The sequence below is a fragment of the Neltuma alba genome, unplaced genomic scaffold (genome assembly GCF_004799145.2).
Source record: "Neltuma alba isolate B1F8T4 unplaced genomic scaffold, ASM479914v2 tig00005722_pilon, whole genome shotgun sequence".
Lineage (NCBI taxonomy): Eukaryota > Viridiplantae > Streptophyta > Magnoliopsida > Fabales > Fabaceae > Neltuma > Neltuma alba.
Window position 1 is genome coordinate 263,481 of NW_021634207.1, and position 20,525 is coordinate 284,005.

Consider the following 20,525-nt stretch of genomic DNA (forward strand, 5'->3'; position numbering starts at 1 on the left):
CAGAAATATTTCAAGTCGAAAAGTCCCCATCCTTTAATTCGGTCATAACAAATTGTTTTTCACCCAAAAAATGTCGACGTGTATATATATATATATGACTTTATTTTTTAGAGGTAACATTCAAAGAATCGGCGGATATATATATATTTTCAGTCTATATAACTAATTAATTTTATACATTTAAACTTTAAAGCTTCCGATGGTAAGAGACGTATGTATTAGCGATCACGTATTGGGCGATTTTGATTTCGCAACTGGCCACTTTGGAAGAAACAATAATTAAGCACGTTTCTAAGGATTGGGATTGGGACCACATCCCTGTTCGTAAAGGTAAAGCTCTTGTTGTGGCCAGATTTCCACAATGGCTTCCTGCAATCATCTCTAGTCATAACTACGCCCCTTTTCCAGTTTTCCTACTCGTCAGAGTCCGTCTGACATGTCCATAAAGAAAGCCACGTATGCCCGTTTTATATTTTTGCCATGAAGTTGCGCCCGCAGCAAAACACACAGCTTGCTTCCTGACTAATGAACATTGATTGCCCCGTTTGCATGTTTTGCACCTGCCCGCATTTCATTTAAAAAGCCACTCCTAGTTTTAGTTTTTCACTCAAAATGACCCTTTCATACTTCATACTATCTCGATCTCTGGGTTACGTCTGTTCTGGCATATCATCTGATTTGTTGAAGTCATTGTTGCTAACTAGCTAGTTAACTTTTAAAGTTTGATGGTGACCTCCGACGACGAAGAGCCTTTTTAAAAAAAAGAAAAGAAAAAGAAAGAATTGGATTGGATGAGTGGTTAAGATTTCATTTCATTTATTAAATACTAGTATATTGACAATGATTATACTATTACATAAAGAACCGCCATGTGAAATTATATTTTATATATTAAGCCATATTCGAACGTATAAATTATAATGGAGTGCTGAGCAGTTTTTATTAAATGAGTGCCAGTGACATATAATGCATTCAGAATGTACACGAAAGGCCTTAAAATAAGTCGGGAAAAAACAATGAAAACGTAATTTTAAAAAGGAATATAAGTATGTTTGCCAATTAATATAAATTGTTGGTGCTTATTAAGTTAAGGAATGTTTCTCCAACAGTGCTGCACACCTAAATAATCATCAATTCGTGGACCGAATTGATTATTGGAATAGAGAAGACAGACGCATCGTGAACCCCGCCCCCGGGGGGGGGGTGGGGAGGCATCTGATTTGTTTCCTTTAGGATCATGCCATGTGCGCCTGCGAGTAGGATGACAATCCAATGGGTTAGTTTTTATTTTCTAGGTCAGCGGAAAATGCATGCACACGATCCTCTGACGCGTGCTATTTCATCACCGCCAAAATGACCTACTCTCCGACTCTATAATCATTATTTAACGGGAGAATTATAATAAAGTTCCAAACAAAAAAATAATTAAAAAATAAGTTTTAGAGGTTTTTATTTTTATTAGAGGACTTGTTATTATAAGCTATTAAGGTTGTTATTGAGATTTTTTAATTATTTTTTTCTGTGAGGCTTAATTTTAATTTCTCCTTATTTAATCTAATTGATTTTTTTTTTATGACTTGATAATATAAAGCATGCTTTTGTTTAAGAAATGAGCCAAATAAATTAAGAGGGTATTTGGATAAGAACAAAACTATGATTTCAGAAGTGCTTTTACGGTATACGAAGTAAATATATAGAGGAGTTCCAATGTGTTTTTAAAAAATATTTCTAGGATAAGTCAAACACCCTCTGAGGGGAATTGAATAAATGGGAACAGATGTGATGAGGAGGAAATAGGGCATATGCACATGAGATAATGCGCGATTGTTATGTTCCACGGTGTATCAAACAAACTCTTGATTTGGGAACATAATGATTCACCTGCGAGGCTTCTCGGCCAGCTGAAGCAAGCAAGCAAGCATCCAAATGTGAAAGAATTGGCGCTCCCTCTCCCTCTCCCTCCCACTCTGAACAGAACTCAGCCATCAATCATCGATCAAAATTACATAGAACACAAAAAAGCACTGAATTTGGAAACGACCCTCCCTTTCCCTAGAATACCACATCCGGGCTTTAAATGCTCCTTCCCCCGCAGCTTCCTCCTTCACTCCCTCCATAGTTTGCACCCGCCCATTCCCGCTCTCTCTTCCTCCTTACTCGACCCTTCTCCCTTCTTCGACACCGGCCCCCCAATCCTCCCCTCCCCTCCCCTCCCTTTTCCCTCTTCTCAGCTTCTGCCTTCCTCTTCATCTTCCATGATTCGACCTCCCCAGATCCATGGAAGTAAGCCCATCCGCCTCTTCTTTTGATCCCTTCCTCTCCTTCGCTTTCTCTCCTCCTCTGCCCAGATCCCTTCCCTCCATGTTCCTGTCAGATCCTTGCCCTTCTCTTCCGCCCCTCCCCCTTTAATCCCCTCTACCCCTCCAAGTTAAAGGGTTCTGATCGAAACCCGCCTCTCACGATGAAGGGGTCCGGTAAATTATTCACCATCGGCCTCGTCTCTGCCTGGTACTCCTCCAACATTGGGGTCCTCTTGCTCAACAAATACCTGCTCAGCAATTATGGCTTCAAGTACCCCATCTTCCTCACCATGTGCCACATGACTGCTTGCTCCTTGTTCAGTTACATTGCTATAGCGTGGATGAAGATGGTGCCTATGCAGACCATTCGATCCCGAGTCCAATTCTTTAAGATCTCAGCTCTCAGCCTCGTCTTCTGCGTCTCCGTTGTATTTGGTAACATATCACTTCGTTACTTGCCTGTATCCTTCAATCAGGCTGTCGGGGCGACGACCCCATTCTTCACTGCCGTTTTTGCTTACCTCATGACCCTCAAGAGCGAGGCCTGGCTCACTTATGTCACACTTATTCCTGTTGTTACCGGGGTCGTCATTGCTAGCGGGGTACCAGAGCTATTGCTTTCTTTTTTTGCAATTTACGGTTCTGATTCCGCATCATTCGTTTTAATTTGTACGCTTTGGTTTTGCTTCGTTTGTGCTGCTATTTAGAATGAATATAACTTTCTTACTTACGATGATTTAGGGAATATTTTTTTTATTTTTACATTCCTTGTTTTATTTGTTGACTCCCATGTCAAACCTATCGGCCGAAAAAAACTCCCCTATCAAACCAGGAAAATGTATCTTGTCCGGGGGCAGCCCTAAGATTGCATATGACATTAGATGATTGCATGGAATGTAGCGCTTTATCCAATAACAAATTGCAGCTTTTCATAGCTTATGTTATCTAATATTATTTTGGTAAACTTATTTGATGTTCAATCTTCAAATGCATTTAAATGTCTAGTAATTGCTGGACTGAGATTCAACTTTTGCTGGGAGTTGATGCTTCCCAATTTCTTAATTTCCAAGTATAGTGTTAGATATTCTTCTTCTTATGTCTTGTGGAGTAATATCGGTGGTTAAAGTGTTCTGGCTTCTGATCCTTTGCTCTCTTCTTTGTGTGGTCATAGGGTGAACCAAGTTTCCATTTATTTGGATTCATAATATGTGTTGCAGCTACGGCTGCACGGGCCCTAAAATCAGTGTTACAAGGAATTTTGCTCTCTTCTGAAGGGTAAGAAACTTTGCATTAATTCATTAGTTTCTTTGCACATTTTATTTCGAGTTATATATTAAAATGGGTCAATGAGCACTGACTTTACTATTCTGCTTCAGAGAGAAATTGAACTCTATGAACCTTCTTCTTTACATGGCTCCGATGGCCGTTGTCTTCCTTCTTCCAGCTACCCTTATAATGGAAGAAAATGTGGTTGGCATCACGGTGGCTCTTGCTAGAGATGATGTCAAGATCGTTTGGTATCTGCTATTTAATTCAGCACTTGCTTATTTTGTCAACCTGACCAATTTTTTGGTCACTAAACATACAAGTGCTCTTACTCTTCAGGTATAACCCACCAATTCATGTAGGCTTATGTCCCTTTGTCATTTTTAATTTTATTTTACTTCAACAGACTTTTTCTGTTGTCTTATTCTCTTTCTTCATGAATGAAAAAGGTCTTTGAGTTTCTACGTTATATACTTAATATGAAACCTGATTTCTGAAAAAAAATCATGACTACATGGTTTTGCTAATAAAGGGGAGAGGTTGGTTTTTTTTTTTTTGGCCAAAAAGTTGGATGCTAATAATTGAAACCTTTTGCAAAAATAGTTTTGAGGATGTTGCTTTTTTGCTGGATAGTGATCTAAAACTAAAGCAGTTATTTTTAGACTGTTCTATTGATAGGCGGTTGAGATGTAAAACTGCCTGTTTTGTAAAATTCTGTCTACGAGGTTCAGTTTTTCAAGTCATGATGGAACCGGGAATATTTCCTTTTCTCCGTGAGAAGACTATGGTGAATTTATAAACCTTAGGGCGTAGGGTAATTGGGATAGGTACAACAGTTAGGTGGGAAGATGTACATTTTTCTTGAAGCCCTGCATTTGGTCTAGCTTGGAAGTCTTGATACACTAGTTAATACTAGAGTTGGCTTGTACAGGTGCTTGGGAACGCTAAAGGTGCTGTGGCGGTAGTGGTTTCTATTATGATATTTAGAAACCCAGTCTCAGTTACTGGAATGCTCGGTTACTCCCTTACCGTCCTTGGAGTTATACTTTACAGCGAAGCCAAAAAACGAAACAAGTGATACTGAGAGACAACTGCATCTTTTATTCATTACAACGCAGATTCCATTAGGCAGATTTGTGCATCATACTGGTGACCACACTTCGGAGACTTCTGATATTTTTCCCATCGCGGGGAATGCCTCATTTAACGGTTTCCCTTTGTATTATCTATTGATCAGAGATAGCCCACATAAGAAAGTTCCAATAAGTGATTCATTTCTGTCTATATAACTACACTCCCATGTTGGGATTATAGAGGAATGCCACTTTTTCTCATATTCTTTGGGGACAGAGCTATAGAATTGGATCTCGCATCTGTTGTTAACATATATTTCATTGGATTTGGCTAATGATGTATTATAATTTTTTCCCGCGCAAGCGCAACAGAATTTCTTTAGCTTCTAGTTTAATTAGTTATGATTTCTGAGCTCTGCGGTCGGACTGAACTACCAAGGTGTATGCATATTTGTTTCTATTCTATTTTGAAAATGGAAGCTACCTAGAAAAATTCTCTCCATTTGTTATTTAATTGAATCATTTGTCGGGGCATCAGTGAATATGCGATGCGTTTACCTTCATAAGCTTTTTCTTCTTTGGCAGAAACACTTTTGACATCTGACCTTCGGAGCCATATACATTAAAAAAACAGAAGGGAGAATTGCAATAACGTTTTCAAAAATATATTCACAAAAAACTTCCGCAAATAAGCAACTTACAATACAACTTTTAGAATAAAAAAAATGACAATAAGCTATTTTTAATAAAAAAAATTTTGGGATCTCCTAAAACCTTACAGTTAGTCAATAATTCTAGAAGAAATAACAACAAAAAAAAATCTTATCTTATTTGGTGAATGGATCATCTAGACACGACAGCACTACAGCTAACTAGCTGTTATGAGCTATCAATTTTTTTCAAGAGAAAAAATCTAGTTAAGTGCCATTGAGTTTCATGGAAGACTCACAGAACTTGGTCGGAATTACGAGGTTAAAAAGGGTATCTTATGCTCGAAATTTTCTGCAAACATGATACGAGTAATTTCTTGAGCCGAATCCGCCACAGCCCCACCCAGGAAGAGTCCCCAAACAAAGTAGCAACAGAAGACTCAACCAAACAACCAGTTTAGGGCACTCCCATTCCCCGGGCATTGGCTCTTTATGATGCATTTGGCATCACCAATCCAAATTTTTTCAGAATCCTTTTTCTCTTTTCCCCCCCTTAAAATCTTTTCCGCACAATTAAATTTAAAAAAATGATCCAGATGCAACATCTCAAATAAAATAGCATATCCAAACCGTCCATTGTTTTTGGCCTTGGGGTAAAAAGGGTATCCTCAAAAAAGAAAAGGGACAAAGGGGAGATTACAAGAGGATGATCTGAATTCCCACATCACACACCCTCCGCAGCCTAACCCCCCAGTCCTTCACCGAAGGGCTCCAATTCTACGTCGCCAGAGCAGGCTCGCATTACATAAATTTTTTAGTGTCGACCCTCAAGAAATCTAACAGAAAGAATTCAGTTCAGCATCGCAAAGCTAATCCCATGCTGACAAATAACCAACCCACAATAAATAGGAAGGGTATAATAATGCTATGAATAACCCAGTATCAAATACCTTTTGATTTACCAGAAGCAGAAAAAGAATTAGTAGCAAGTTATCAAACCGAATATTCAGGTATCAAATTTGATTTATTTTACGTCGCTTCTTATTTAAACTTATTAGTTTCTCCATTATTTGTAACAGTTCTTTACTTGGACGGTTAGAATATCTCTATTCTATGCATATTTGTTTTTGAGCTTTTTGAAATAAATAAAACGTGTAGTTCCCGACCCTCAAGAAATCTAATGACACTTTCTTTTTCTTTTAAAAGTTAAGAATCTAGCGGCACTGGCACGGAATTCTTCAAATCGATAGCATCTTTGAGGATTTGACACAATTTTTTTTTTCTTTTCCGGTGTTTGGCTTCTAAACTGCTCTCCCCCCCCCCCCCCCCCAAAAAAAAAAATGCTAATAGTACATGTATCTTCGTTAAGCTACTTGAATGCAGGGACACCAAACTTCAAAATAGAAGGGAGAAAGGCTAGCTAGATGGAGTACAGAAATGGACAGAAAATCAGAGAATAAAAAATGAAACGAAAACTTTGCTTGCATTCATTACCAAGCTCAAGTAAAAGAGTAATTATATTTCAACTGTGTGGGCAGGCTAAAAGAATCAGCAATGCATGTCAGTCAACTTCATGGAATTTTCTACCAACAAAAAACTTCATGGAATTTCAAGAGGCACTGGGCTCTGCTCGTTAGAATGCGCTGGCATAGTATCAAGTTTTGAATAGTCTCTTCCAATAAGAGGTTGACCGAGTGCACTCAAGTCTGGATCCGATCTATGCTTGTCCCAGGCTGCTTCAAACTGCAGGCCTTTGCTTCTAGGTAGACCAAAATAAAATTTCTCTCAGGCTGGCAGGAAGGTAATCATAATTGGAACTAATCCAGAAAAATAACGGTCTTACTGTTGAAGTAGGATCAGCATCTGCCGGGTATGTGCTCTAATTTGTTCTCGAGCTTTTCTTAGTGCTGCCTCCTTGTACACGAGAACAAGTTCCTCTACCAATCTGAAGTCAAATTTATGTAGTTCTGAGGAATTAAGGCCACAGGGCAGTTCCGGGAAAAAATATAGATAAATACCAGTCAAATAAAGATGAATGTTCGTAGCAGGACAACATTTTATCAATGATAAGTCTTGATTATTTTCCGTAGCATCAGAATTCCTTGCGAGGCAGGCGTTGAGGAAAGATGATGCTAACAGGTTTTTCAAGCAGTCTTAAGACTACATCAAGCAAAGTCTGAAATCTCAATAACTAAATAAAGATGAAAATAAATTATAAATAATCACTTTGTTTTTTTTCTTTTTTTGGGGTTTAGGTATATGCCCATGATGATCATTGGAAACAAATAAAGAGAAATATCAGTTACTTTCAATTATTTATTTTTTTCTTCTTTTTAAAAATCATTTTCCCCTAACCTTTACTCCAAAGGAAAGTACTATCGAACATTTCATATCATGACACGGAAACAATTTGCATCATGAGACGGGATAAAATCGATGCAATGCTAACTTGCGGAAAGAACAATATGATCTTTGAAGGGAATTCACGACTAACGCTTATTACATGGTAATATGTCATGTCAGAGTGCTGCTTTCATCATTTAAATGCCACAATTATCTGAAATACATATTTCACATACTGATTTATTTAATTCACCTTTCAATATATGGCGAGTTCCTAATCCACGTTTGTCTCAGAATTGTAAAAGTACGTTTCAGAACCTGCGAGTAACAGTATAATGAAAAAGGATTAATCAGAAATGACTTGGAACTCATTTTACCATAAGAAACGTAAAGAACAAAACTAAGCGTCAAGGTCTTATAAAGAGAACAGAAAACCGATGCTGAGACCGATGCCAAGTTTGAACAATTGCACTATGTTCTGAATGTGACATGCTTAATTTTGCAATTGGCACCCAATGATTCTAGTTCAGCATTTGCAAACAGCCAAATATACATGAAATATTAGTAAAAATCAAAACATTAAATTTGAATCACGCGGTCCAAAAAATCAGACTACATTTTGGTTAAGTCCAAAAACTTCCGCATTCGTAAGTAAAATGAGAATGAACTCCAAAAGACATGTATAAAATGATACCCACCAATATAAGGGTCCCATCGTCCTCAGCATGCATCCACTGAAAGAACAATGGGAAAATGCGCCTAAAGTGAGCTAACAACACAAGAGCCACCGCATCGAATAAGGAATCAACATATTCAAGCCAAGCAATGCGACGTTCTTTGTTTCTGGGCTGGCGCTCCAAGTGACTTAACATCTCATTTAGTATTCTCTCATACCTTCAGCAAAAGAGCACATACTTACTATGCTCATAAAATTATCAATCAACAAAAAATTAGTAACCTTCAAAGCCTCACCACTTATCAATCAACAAGCACATATTTAATATGCCCATAAAATTAACACATGCCAGTAGTCAACATACTTCAACAAACCATAAATATTTAGTTAGAATAATATGAGAATGGCTGAAGGAAACAAATTGCTCTCTGATAGTAACAGAGAGAAAAGCTGATAATGACTGTCGTACAACTTTGTTAAAAAAAATAAATATTTAATATTCTCTTTAGTGGCAAAAAGGTTCTTTGCCTAGAGCAAAGAATGTTTCAATCGATGTCCATGCATAGAATTAAATCTTTTGACACAACAAACTGGATAGGATTCAAAGTCAATCATGTGAAAATACTAAGTCAATAGAATTAAATTTCTGATAATCAAAGTAGCATTTATCATCTCTTGGCCTATAATAAGCATAAAGTTAGTCATCTAGAAACGAAAGTATGGCTCATTATCTCATAAGCATCATTTCTTCTATCCATCAAGCCAAAAAATCAGAACTACAGTCCACAGTCCTCTTAAGTAACATCTCTTCCAAAAGTATGTTTCAAATTTCAGCCTGAAAACCGGTCAATACTATGAGTCCATGCCATCAAAAAGCAAACCAGTAGGTATTTAACGTGAGGATATGAAGAAAAAACGTCCAGAGTCCATGACATCAAAAAGTGAAAGAATGTACAGCTACCATGGGCTACGGGGATTATTTCTCTGAACATAAGTTACAAAAACTACTGAAGTCTCAACAACATGGCACCAGATCTCATCGCTAGCTGCAATATTCTGGCAGCAAGCATCAAGAATTACATCTGCATACCCACCGAGCTCAGTAGTATCCACATTTTTTGCTAGATGAGTGAAGCTAATCATACCCTGTCCCTGAAATAATAGACCAGACTGGTATGACTACAACTGAGCCATATAAAGTTTTAATCGCTTCCATACGGTTCTTATTTACAAGTTACAACCTACAGTGCAATCTCAAAGCAAACACTTAAATATAGCTTAATGCTTCCGCTGTGATTTTATTTCCATACCAAAATTCACACGCATATCTTTCTTAGTTTGAAGGGTGTTTTACCTTCCATCATTAGTTTCTAATCAAATTAGACGAGACCAGAGAGAACCTTGCTCAAATGCACCTTGTATTGAATAATGAGCAAAATTTTATGCGAGTTTACATGTCAAATCATTTGGTGGGAATCTCATACCTTCACCTCCGGCGACCAATGGTCAACAGCAGTCAACGCAGAAGGTATCACTAGTCCACACAACTTTCCTAAATGAGGATAATGAACCTACGAAAAGAGCAATGAACGTACTAATATCTCAATATCAGGACGGAGAAAACGCTGAACCAAGATTAAATATTCCAAACAAAATCATATATCAAACCAATACCTGGGAAATAAACCATCTTAACTGATAAGCAGCCGCAATTGCATATACAACAGGGGCTCTCGCGGATGCAGCGGAGAACTCATCAGTTTCGTCAGACTTATCGATAGAACTCTCTTTGATTCTGTCTTTAAGAGAAAGCAAAACCTCGGGCATCAATTCCATCATCAATCTCTGCTCCCGAGGTACGAAATCGCAGTTTAGGCCCAATTCAGCCAACCTCTTCGAGTTCCTGTCGTTAAAAGCAGTAAGGTACGCTTTGGAGAAATCGTAGAAAGCAGAGCTACCCAGGCGTGAAAGATGATCGGGGATCCATGAGAAAAGGTCCGAATAGTCCCGGGTTAAGGGCTTGAAGCTGGAGGAGGATAGCAAAGCACATGCTAGAGAAAAATCACTGACACTTGCGTGAAAAGTAGAATCCTCAGCTGGGATTTTTTTGGGGAGAAGAGATTCGAGTATAGCTTTGACGGCAACACAGGAGCCTTCGCGTGTAGTGCAGGGTGCGTTGGCAAGGCACTCAGAAATTGGCTCGGTTAACCTGATAATAAGAACCAAAGAGAAATTACATAGTGAAGAACGAAATTTAACAAAGTAGAGAGACAGAGAGATGCAGCGAGGCTAACTGAAGGAGAAGGTTGCTGAGGTTTGAAAACGATTCCATTCCCGACGACGCAAGGGACACGCCAGAATGCCAGGCGAGGCAGCGCCGGGCTCTCGGAGTTTCTAAGACGACACCGTTGGGGAATACCGACAGAACGGCAACGGATTGTTCTTTCATTCAGGCCCAAAAATATTTGTCAAATTAAATGGAGCTAACCCAAAAAAAAAAAAAAAATTAAATGGAGCTAACCAAATAATTTTTGGTGTAATCTAAATTTAAATTTAATAATTATATAAAAATGTAATATAGTTTGAGAGAAAAAATGAAATTATAGTTTTATTTTTGGGCACCAAAGTTTAGATTAGTCGGGTGCTGAAACCAGCCGAAACAATTTATAGTTATTTAATGAAGGCTTTTTATTTACACCAATTTTTATTTAATTCTTATGAACTTATTTCTATTCAAAATCAAGGTCATGTTCAAGATGAAGTGTTACCGAACACTTGTTCAAGGTATTTACCATTTTTTCATTTACACTAATTTGTTATTCCAATTTTATGCCGACTTCATGTAAGTAAATAATTCTGTCAGACGTTGGCCAAAAAAAAAAAAATCTGTTAGACATCCCATGACCCCGTGCGCAAGGGGAGGAACCCTGAAAGCAAGGTGGCCATGGTCGCAAGCAAGCAAGGAGACATGAATATTGGTACTGACCAGAAAGATACATCTTCCAAATCACACTCTATCACAATTAAATTTATACTGCTTGACAAAACAACTGATTTGCACCGCACCTACGCAGTTGAATAAATAATAGTCAAGTCATGAGATCAAGAACAAGGTGAGATGATTGTAGCGACCTTTCTCCTTGAAAAGTTGAGAAAAATGGTGCTCGCAATACAAAATCCCCTCTAGGGTTTGCAATACAAAATGCTATGATGGAAGGCACCAAACCATAGTTCATCTCAGGATTTCACTTTCTAACAATCTTTGACAAAAGGAGCTCACCAGTCATAATTCCACGAAAAAGATGAAGAGAAGAGGCGTGAGGGTCCACCAATTACCCTGAGAACTTTCTGGATGATATGTGATGCTATATGATGCAGGTTAGCTCGTAGAATAGGAGTGATTTATGTGAATACTGAACATTTTATATTCTTGTCGCCTACACCTGACCAATACGGTCCTCATGCGAATAGCATAAAAGATATCGTTTACAAGATTTTTGTGATCCTACCTACTTCTGCAACGGATAAGCAGTTTTGCCACATGGAGCGCACTTTTCTTGTGTCCCAGAAAACATGCTGGCAGCTCTGCTGGGGGACCTCGTCGGGAACAAACAGAAGGTACCGCATTCAGGTTTAACAATAACACCAAATATTGCCTAATCACAAGTTTTAGAAGGTATAAATAACAATCTTACCCATTCAGGGGTTGTCTTTATACCGTGCAAAAGAAGGCACACGTGACTGGAAGTTTTTGTTGAAAGTTGAAACCGCCCGGCACCTTGAAGAGCTGCTCATAACGAGGCTTTACAATAGACAACAACTTCCATTGAGGAATAGTGGCTCAGCTGAAACATAAATATAACTATAAATGTGATAAATAAACAACGAGTGGCAGTTATATATATGGGGCCTCTTTAACCAGTCTTCTTTTCTCAGCGTGATAAATAAACTCAAAATAATACTACTTTGCATGAAACTTCACGAGCTCGAAATTACTGAGGGGATCTGATCTGAGAGGACAATTGGGAACGGGGCAAGCAGAGTGCAGCGTGCACTCAACCTCACTGAATCAAGGGCCCCCTGCATGCAATGCAAAGTTTCTAACTAAAATTTAATCACCCCCCACCTCCGTCTCCATCCTTAACCGTTCCTCCTCCTCTCCCTCTTCATCTTTCTTGCGTTTCTCTGCGCAAGAACCACCATGTTTCTCGGCTTCTCTTCCTTCGTCTCCCTCACCTTCTCTTTATTCCTCCTCTCTCATCTTCCCCTAGTTGCCTCCCTTCCCTGTCTCGGCGTCACCTACTCTGCATCCTCCAACTCCTCCCACCGTCACTTCCCACCGCCCTACCTCCTCCCCGCCGTCATTGATTCCCTCAGGTTCCCTTCTCTCCGCTTGGAAGATTCCGACCCTTCCATCATTCGCTCCTTCTTGTACACTAATGTCTCCCTCTTTCTTACCATTCCCAACTACCTGGTCCCCCCCATGGCCACGAATCGCTCCGCCGCCCTCAGCTGGCTCTACGTCCACGTTGTCCCTTTCTACCCACGAGCCAAGATTTCCACCATCTCCGTCGGCAACGATTTCGTTGACGCTTCCCCGGACTCCGTCGACCTACTGTTGCCCGCCATCAGGAACTTGCACCTGTCGCTTCGGGATCTTGGGATCCGCAAGATTTCTGTGTCCACCTCTTTCTCTTTCGTCAGCGCCATATCCACGCCGTTCCCTCCCTCCGCGGCTCAGTTTCGAGAACCTCCTGGGGATAATGTGATAGGGCCGTTGCTGCAGTTTTTGAGGGACACCAATTCGTCGTTCTTGATCAATGTGTACCCGTACAACTTGTACAGGCTGAGGTCCGAGATCCCGATCGGGATTGCTCTGTTTCAAGAACACGCTTTCAATTTCAGGGATGATGTGACCACCGGAGTTCGGTATTATAACCTTTTCGACATGATGATTGACGCGGTGGTTAGTGCGATGGCGGTGGCGGGATACGAGAATATACCCATTATCGTGACGGAGACGGGGTGGCCAAGCGCTAGCTCCGCTGGGAACGAGGCGGATGCGAACAAGGTGTACGCCGAGGTATATCTGAAGGGTCTGGTGAAACACCTGAAGTCCGGGAAGGGGACGCCTCTGAGCAAAGAAGGATTGTCAGAGGTTTACATATACGAGCTGTTTGACAAAGAGCAAGAGCGAGGAAAACATCCTGGGAGTCGTAGCTGGGGCATTTTGTATCCAAATATGACTATGAAGTACCATCATATTGACTTCTCTGGATCATCGACTCTTCTGGGTGCTAAAGCTTGGCTTAGCATGGCAGTGGCAACTTCGTCGCTGTTCCTTCTCTTGGTGTGTCTGTAGAGATGCTTATTGCTGTGGTAGCGGCACTGATCTCAATCTATAGGTTTCTAAAATGTCCGAGCAATATGGGTTTCAATGATCTATGATATTGTTATAAGCTAGATCGCCAGCTATTCTTTACAACCTGTTTCTGATCATGCTGTGCGGTGTGTAGAGAAGACACTTTGATGGATATTCTTCTGATGTTTGGGTGCAGGTTAGTGTAGTAATATCTTCCTGGTCAAAAGATTGTAGCCGCCTCCTCTCTGATGCATTGAGATTAGATGATCATTCGGAATGGGGAAATCGTTTTTACTTTTCTTAAAAATTTGGCGTTTTTTGTTTTTATTACTAGAAACCAAACCATGTGCTTCGTATTAATATGTTTGGGTTTCATTCGCTTTGGAGGGGCCTTAAAATTCACAACCGTCCACCCTTTTTTTTTTTTGTAATCAAAATATGAAAATATCGTTCATTATGAATATATGACTGCATCAATATCAATAGTATATTTTTCAAAAAATTATGGGAAGTCACGTGATTTATATGGAGGCCATTCTAATTTGATTTATATGGCATGTATATTATTTACACAACAGCAATTTATTTACTATTTTGTTACATATATTCAGTTCTTCTGTGCGCCAGAGCACATAGACCTTAGAGTGCGAACGCACACTGATGACTGATTTTTCTTTTAATTCACACTATATTTTTTTAATACCTTTGACCTGATATTTCTTTGAATAGTTACACGCTGTTTTCTTCTATCATATTCTTTAATAAATAAAGAAACTTTTAATATAAATTATAATTTCTATTGTACTACCTCTAGTTTTAATTATCAAATCTTGTTTGTAATCTATATAAATGAGATTTTGTAACAGAATCGAGATAGTACAACAGTTTTTAAAAAAAGTTTCTCTTGCATGAATTAGTATGTGTTTGGCAAGGAACTTTTATGATAGAGAGAGAGGGCATTACCCAAATCCAATCTAAAATGTTGGCTCTCCAACTCACCAAAAAATCTTTTGGGGCCATGTGATCACGGGGATGACAATGGTCAAAGGTAACAGAACGTGCTTTTGAACTTTTGAACGGGAGCTTAGTATGCCGCAAAATAGTTTTTTTTCCCCCCACTCTTTCCCCTTAGAAATTCATTTTTCCGCGGCAAACGAACCATGTATTTGCCAGTTTAACCCTTATATCGATCGCTTTCACTGATTTAGCCATAAGCCACTCAACATTTGAAAGGAGTATGTCAGGCTTCCCAAACCCTAGCTCTATTCCGGTAAGCATTGTGGTGATCTTTTCAAATTAGATTGGAGAGGCGAACTTACGATTGTAAGCTTGCACTCTATATATATGTACGAAATCTGGACTAAATACTATTTTATAACTACTAAATATTATGACTTGCTATAAATTTTATACCATATATTGATACATACAGATATTAATTCATACATAAATTCATGCCCCAGAAAATAATATTAGGTACAAATGAAAATTTAGATACCAATCATAGCTTTTCCCTAATACGAGTAAGCTAAATTAAGCAGCCGTATCAGAAAAAATGTGGTAAAAGAAAAAGAAATGGATATTCATTCCATGACCCCAAAAAATTAAACTAGTATGGCGCAACTGGAATCTCCATTTGATGTTCAAACTCATCACACAGAGGGCTCGGAAGCTTAAAATTTCTCATCCCAGGATCTTGAACCATGACTGCATCCATAAGGTGGCTTATGATACTTTTTATATGGAATCCTTTCCCCTCAATCACATTCCTTTTCCTTATAATGTATTCATTCCCTCTGATGGAATCCTCATAATCTTCTCTGTAGCAGTGCAGATTATCGATATTAGATATAGGATGAGAAGAGAGTTTAGACTTTCATTTCTGGTAAATCCCCAGACTATGAATAATTTCAAGAACCGAATTTAATTTAGAAATCCAAAAACTCAAGAGGCAAACGTCTAGTTTTAACATCAACAAAATAGTTTAGATCCTTTAGGGATATGTAAAAAGAAAATAATCACAATACCTCATCATCAAGGAAGACCAGCCTCTAAATCCAGCGGAAATAAGATGACAAGTCGTGACATTTCGCTGGGTTCCAGGTTCTCTTGATAACAATATTATTGGCCACCCGGCAGATTTAAGGTTCATGTATAATCTTAAAACAAGCTTAAGCTTTGAATTCCTTGCCTCCTTCATACATTCACTCACTCCGTAGTTATTAAACCTGCACCAAGGGAGAACTTTTCTCGTCATGTTTCTATCAATGACAACAACCGAAGCTAAGTATGCATTTGGTATGAGGGATTTGGAAAGGAGGGGAGGGAAGGAAAAAGATTTTAATCATTTCTCCTTATTGGCAACACACAAATTTTAGGAGAATTTGGAGGGAAAAGGCAATATTTTGTCATGTTGTGACTATTATGTCCATATTTATTTTTAATATTCTTATACTATCCTAAATATTTTTCTTCTTGTCTCCAGACACTGTTATCTCCTTTGCATGCAAATGTGAAATTTGAAAAGATAAAATAGACAATTCAATAAACAAAGTTTTGAGGATTTAAATTTTGACATATATAAATATGTCAAAATTTAAATCCTCGGAGCTTTATAGCCATAAAGATAAAAATAGATGAAAACAAGGTCCCACGTCTAATAAGCTTATTTGATTGACTAAATATTTCATTCAAAGATGGGATACAATACAAGTTGTGACTGAACATTACTTCATCCTTCTTTGCAATAATACTCCACGCTCTAGAATATATTAGAATTTTGATATAAGTATTGCTCAATATATTAAATGCTATTTACAATTCTATTTTATTAAACATTCTATAAAATTTGAAAAAATAATCTTAAATAAAATAAGGGTAAAATTGTCCATGTGAAAATATTTTTCCCTCTCCTCCCCTCATGAACCAAACAAGGTAATGTTAAAACTCCTCCCCTCCCTTTCCTTTTTATAAACCCAAACAAGGTAATATTAAAATCCTTCCACTTTCTTCCCCTCCCCTTCCCTCTATTAAAATTCCTCTCTTCTCCTTCCTTTCATTGAGCCAAACAGACCCTAAGTACCAAGGTGCATAAACAATCCAAAAGAAGCTCAACGAATAATCAATAGTGAGGGGTAATCTGAAGAAAGTGGGAACGGCAACCACGTACACTAGGGGGAAAAAGAATGAAAACATTATAACCCTGGTTGTCTCCAATCTGAGCAGTTTTCTTTATTACTCAGTAACACAGAACATTAATAATGCTGGCGGGTCTACCAATTCAAGGACGCTCGTGATATATTTCTGGTTACTTTAAAAATTTACCTTAAATGCTTCTTCAATGAAGGGGGAATGAATTTTGATATAGGCGACAGGAAATGTAGAATTTGCTAACAAGTTTCAGTTTTACCCGAAGAAACTGCTTCTTTTTTTTTTAATAAAGAAAATAAGTTCTGAAAGAAAGAAGGGGAGTTGTCCTGAGGTTTCAAAAATAAACCTTATGGTGAGATAACAAGAATTCCAACTACATGTTTTTGAGATTACCTGTGAAGCCAACCGGAAGAATGAGGATATGAAGAGAAAAGGTCATCTATCTCGATCAACACCACACCAAAAACATCATCTGATGGTTTGACCAGGCTAAAGTGATCCTCAATCAGAGACATGGTCGAATCCAAGTCTGCAGCGTACTGACCTCCTTTGACATACCGTATAGCAGGAGCTCTACAAACCTTGGGAAGATTGTAGCCTTGCAAGTTATTAAGTTCGGCATGCATTGCACAGATCTTGCAATAACTGTAATAATCATTCATACTCTGGAGCTCAATAACTCCAGCATGTTTACTTTGACAAGACTGCAGCATCACTGCCAATGAGACCAGCAAAGTAATTAACAAAACCCCAGCAGTGACCAGTCCAGTGATGAAGATTGTTGCAGCGAAAGATGTCATGTAGAATCCTGATTCCACAATATAACGGCTCCCCATCTCTGTGACCGGCAATGCAGCGGCAAGATATTCGTCATCAATAACACTATTTTAAAACAATAGTTGGCAAGATAATTCAGATTGATTGATAAGACAGCTGAGAATAAGTAGTGCCCTATTATCTACCATCGCTACCATCAAATGCTTTTGGCATGAAATGGTCAAATGGCAACAAGATCACGGCGGAGGGGATGATGAAAGAGATTTAAAAAGTGACATGCTTGAAATCATATAACATACCAGAACCACTTGAGAGACTTCCTGCAGAATATTGTCGCTCCATTTGATGGGCATAAGCAGACATGACTAAAATCCAGTTTAAGTTACTGATTCAGCTCGCTTCCAGAAGTCAAGAAAGTCACCTAACAATTTTTTTGATATAAATCTGGTCATCATTCATTACTTCAGTTTTAGTCTTACAAATCGACACAACTGGCAAAATAAAACCAATCCAAAAACGAACAAACAGAACTTGTACAAATGAATCACTAGAACTTGCAAATTACTATGACGAGCACCTACTCGAACCCTACACCTTACAGTCCCTGCTAATAAAATATGCCAATGCTATAACCCCAAAGAACTTTCGAATAATTTACTTCTCCCTCTACCATCTTCTTTAAGCTCGACCACTCCAATTCCAAAAGGCCAATAAAATTTAACCCCAGCAGCATCAAATACAAGATGAAATGAAACCAATTTCATAATATGCAAGATACAGGTTGCGTCTGCAAAGCTATCAGACCTTGAATCATCCGATTAGGTGGATGCCCAATCCCCTGACAGTGAACCCCGAATATGTTCAGAACAAGATCAAAAGGAAAGGTGCGAAAGGTTGGCGGTGGTTATTGTGTTTTCTATATTTAAATTAGCTTCAATGGTCACCCAAGGAAGGCTGGGAGAGGAAAGAGCACCAGAGAAAAGCACCATGTGCCTAAATGAATTCAACAAGGAAGTACGCCCCAGAGGATACATGATTCTACATTATCTGTTACACCAGGCGCTTTCACAGGAAGCTTCCTTTGTTTTTCTCATTCTGTCTTTCTTTTGTTAGTTTGTTTTGCTCTGCCGCGCTGCCTTGACTCTCGAAAGTGTAGAGTCATGGAATAGCGTCCTGACTGGGTTGCTCTGTGAGGAATCCAAACGATGCCGTTTTTCACTTTTCGTGTAATCTTAACCCTTCAATAAATCGACGGGTCTGAGAGCGACCAGCTCATTAACTTGCAAAGGACTCTCTCTCTCACTCTGGTTTACAAATGAAAGAATTATAAAGAAGTAACATAAACGTGGTTCATTTATTGACAAGCTAAAAATAAGTAATAATAAGGGATTGATAAATAATGACAAGAAAATCACAGAGACTGAGATTTTTTAGAACTAAATTCTTTTTAATCTCTCAGTATCCCTGTACAAATTACAATGCCGTCGCCTCTGCCATTTCTCTCGCCCGACGTGGCGGAGTATTCTCCTATTTTTCTCCGACGACGTGGCGGAGAATTTTGAGAAGTTGCAGCCGAAATCATTATCCAAGAGGGGGCTGGAAGTTGCGCTCAGTGGCAAGTGAGAAGACCAAGCCGGGGGACGAAAATCAGAGGCGCTTTTAATGGGCTTTGACTTCAACGGTGGAGATTGCTTGTTTATAATTTATGAAGAATGTTTACATTTTTTAAGTTTCACATAATTCTTTTTATTTTTTTACTTTTACCTCACATATTTTATAAATATCTTTCATCCCAATTATAAGACTTTTTATTAAATAAATGAATACAAAATTTCTAAAAATAATACTTCTCCACATATTTAATAAAATTAAATTTTAAAACATTATTAAAATGTTCATGAAGTCTCTACATAAGTTGCAGCAAGTTGTTTTTGAAAGAATGTGTCTTCATAGTCCTTTTTTTATTTGCAGAGTAACTATCTTCAAAATAATATATTGTTATTATATGATTCTTTATTTTTATTAGTAAGAGCACTAAGTAGAGGAGGAACACAACCAAATTAATAAAAAGAAATATATCCACAGATGATGTGAAACAAAGTGAGCAACAACAGGTACCACCGGGTTGGTGACGGATAAAAGAAATTGCCAAACATGGTCAACATTTAGGGACGTAATTATTTTTTGTTTTTCATGCTTTATATTATTATCTTATATATTTAATACAAGAGTTAGTTAACTAGTTTAAATAGATTATGGAAACTAATTAAATTATTTATTTATTCTAAAATATTTTTTGCTAATCAAGTATGTATAGACTAGAACTAATATTATTAAATATGAGAGAAAAGTAAATTAAAATCTTAAATTTTAAAATCAAAATAAAAAGTAAACGAATTCTTATTCTTATAGTAAAAAGAGGCAATTAATTACAGGTTATAACCATGGCATGTAAATTTTTTTTTTTTTTAATTTCAAGTCATCCGGCTCTGGGATGCAATTCTTTTACGATGACAATGTCCTTTCTCACTGAGATCAAAATTCAAAGTGGAATCCGTGGTTTTGAAATTTGGGTCAAGATTTCAGCGCTTCTGGGTTGCTCTCAACTCCGCAGGTGCATTTGACACTCCCACATGCCGCAAAGAGGTAACACCCAGCACGACCACACATACGCAGAACACATCCACAGAAGAGAAGCGAGAGGTCACAAACTAACAAATAGTGGGGTAAGCAGGCCCCCACCCATATCTCTTTTTTTTTTTTTTTTTTGACCAGAACCCCACCCATATCTCTATACATAACACCTCATCGCAACCACATAAATACTTGCGATGCTAATACGCAATTTTATCAGCCTATCTACTCCGCGGCTGACACGTGGCACTACTTACATACTGAGCCACTTATCTACTATCCTCCTCCTCCTCC

General features: G+C 38.3%; 4 protein-coding genes across 6 annotated transcripts; 2 read left to right on the top strand and 2 right to left on the bottom strand.

Moving 5' to 3' along the window:
* The first annotated feature begins 1,905 nt into the window (after positions 1–1,905).
* LOC114748424 (probable sugar phosphate/phosphate translocator At3g11320) lies at positions 1,906–5,002 on the top strand. The gene is made up of 4 exons (XM_028936814.1): positions 1,906–2,902; positions 3,472–3,575; positions 3,677–3,905; positions 4,498–5,002. Exons 1-4 carry the CDS (start codon positions 2,462–2,464, stop codon positions 4,642–4,644), a joined length of 921 nt encoding a protein of 306 aa, XP_028792647.1. The 5' UTR covers positions 1,906–2,461; the 3' UTR covers positions 4,645–5,002.
* A 1,739-nt stretch (positions 5,003–6,741) lies between these two features.
* On the bottom strand, positions 6,742–10,768 carry LOC114748444 (uncharacterized protein At2g39910). The gene is made up of 8 exons (XM_028936839.1): positions 10,603–10,768; positions 9,983–10,517; positions 9,793–9,879; positions 9,270–9,460; positions 8,331–8,526; positions 7,886–7,950; positions 7,133–7,234; positions 6,742–7,048 (listed from the first exon to the last, which is right to left on the bottom strand). Exons 1-8 carry the CDS (start codon positions 10,755–10,757, stop codon positions 6,889–6,891), a joined length of 1,491 nt encoding a protein of 496 aa, XP_028792672.1. The 5' UTR covers positions 10,758–10,768; the 3' UTR covers positions 6,742–6,888.
* A 1,471-nt stretch (positions 10,769–12,239) lies between these two features.
* LOC114748446 (glucan endo-1,3-beta-glucosidase 7) lies at positions 12,240–13,694 on the top strand. Its single transcript, XM_028936842.1, has one exon. It carries the CDS (start codon positions 12,510–12,512, stop codon positions 13,668–13,670), a length of 1,161 nt encoding a protein of 386 aa, XP_028792675.1. The 5' UTR covers positions 12,240–12,509; the 3' UTR covers positions 13,671–13,694.
* Positions 13,695–15,068: 1,374 nt separating this feature from the next.
* LOC114748447 (uncharacterized protein At2g39920) lies at positions 15,069–18,679 on the bottom strand. Of its 3 annotated transcripts, none has more exons than XM_028936843.1 (5): positions 18,402–18,679; positions 17,897–18,018; positions 17,214–17,658; positions 15,698–15,898; positions 15,069–15,490 (listed from the first exon to the last, which is right to left on the bottom strand). In XM_028936843.1, exons 2-5 carry the CDS (start codon positions 17,958–17,960, stop codon positions 15,280–15,282), a joined length of 921 nt encoding a protein of 306 aa, XP_028792676.1. In that variant the 5' UTR covers positions 17,961–18,018; positions 18,402–18,679; the 3' UTR covers positions 15,069–15,279. The 3 variants fall into 3 exon arrangements, with proteins under 3 accessions (XP_028792676.1, XP_028792678.1, XP_028792677.1); XM_028936845.1 differs by having other exon boundaries at positions 17,897–18,041; XM_028936844.1 differs by having other exon boundaries at positions 17,897–18,041; positions 18,376–18,679.
* Between the last annotated feature and the right edge of the window lie 1,846 nt (positions 18,680–20,525).

Coding starts and splice junctions, on each gene's coding strand:
- LOC114748424 (XM_028936814.1), top strand. CDS start 2,462: ATGAAGGGGTCCGGTAAATTATTCACCATCGGCCTCGTCTCTGCCTGG. Junction 2,903..3,471: donor GGGTCGTCATTGCTAGCGGG/GTACCAGAGCTA, acceptor GTGTGGTCATAG/GGTGAACCAAGTTTCCATTT. Junction 3,906..4,497: donor CAAGTGCTCTTACTCTTCAG/GTATAACCCACC, acceptor TGGCTTGTACAG/GTGCTTGGGAACGCTAAAGG.
- LOC114748444 (XM_028936839.1), bottom strand. CDS start 10,757: ATGAAAGAACAATCCGTTGCCGTTCTGTCGGTATTCCCCAACGGTGTC. Junction 10,518..10,602: donor CTCAGCAACCTTCTCCTTCA/GTTAGCCTCGCT, acceptor TCTTATTATCAG/GTTAACCGAGCCAATTTCTG. Junction 7,049..7,132: donor ATGCTGATCCTACTTCAACA/GTAAGACCGTTA, acceptor TGGTCTACCTAG/AAGCAAAGGCCTGCAGTTTG.
- LOC114748446 (XM_028936842.1), top strand. CDS start 12,510: ATGTTTCTCGGCTTCTCTTCCTTCGTCTCCCTCACCTTCTCTTTATTC.
- LOC114748447 (XM_028936843.1), bottom strand. CDS start 17,960: ATGTCTGCTTATGCCCATCAAATGGAGCGACAATATTCTGCAGGAAGT. Junction 15,899..17,213: donor TCTTCCGGTTGGCTTCACAG/GTAATCTCAAAA, acceptor CCCTTGGTGCAG/GTTTAATAACTACGGAGTGA. Junction 15,491..15,697: donor TGGTCTTCCTTGATGATGAG/GTATTGTGATTA, acceptor GCACTGCTACAG/AGAAGATTATGAGGATTCCA.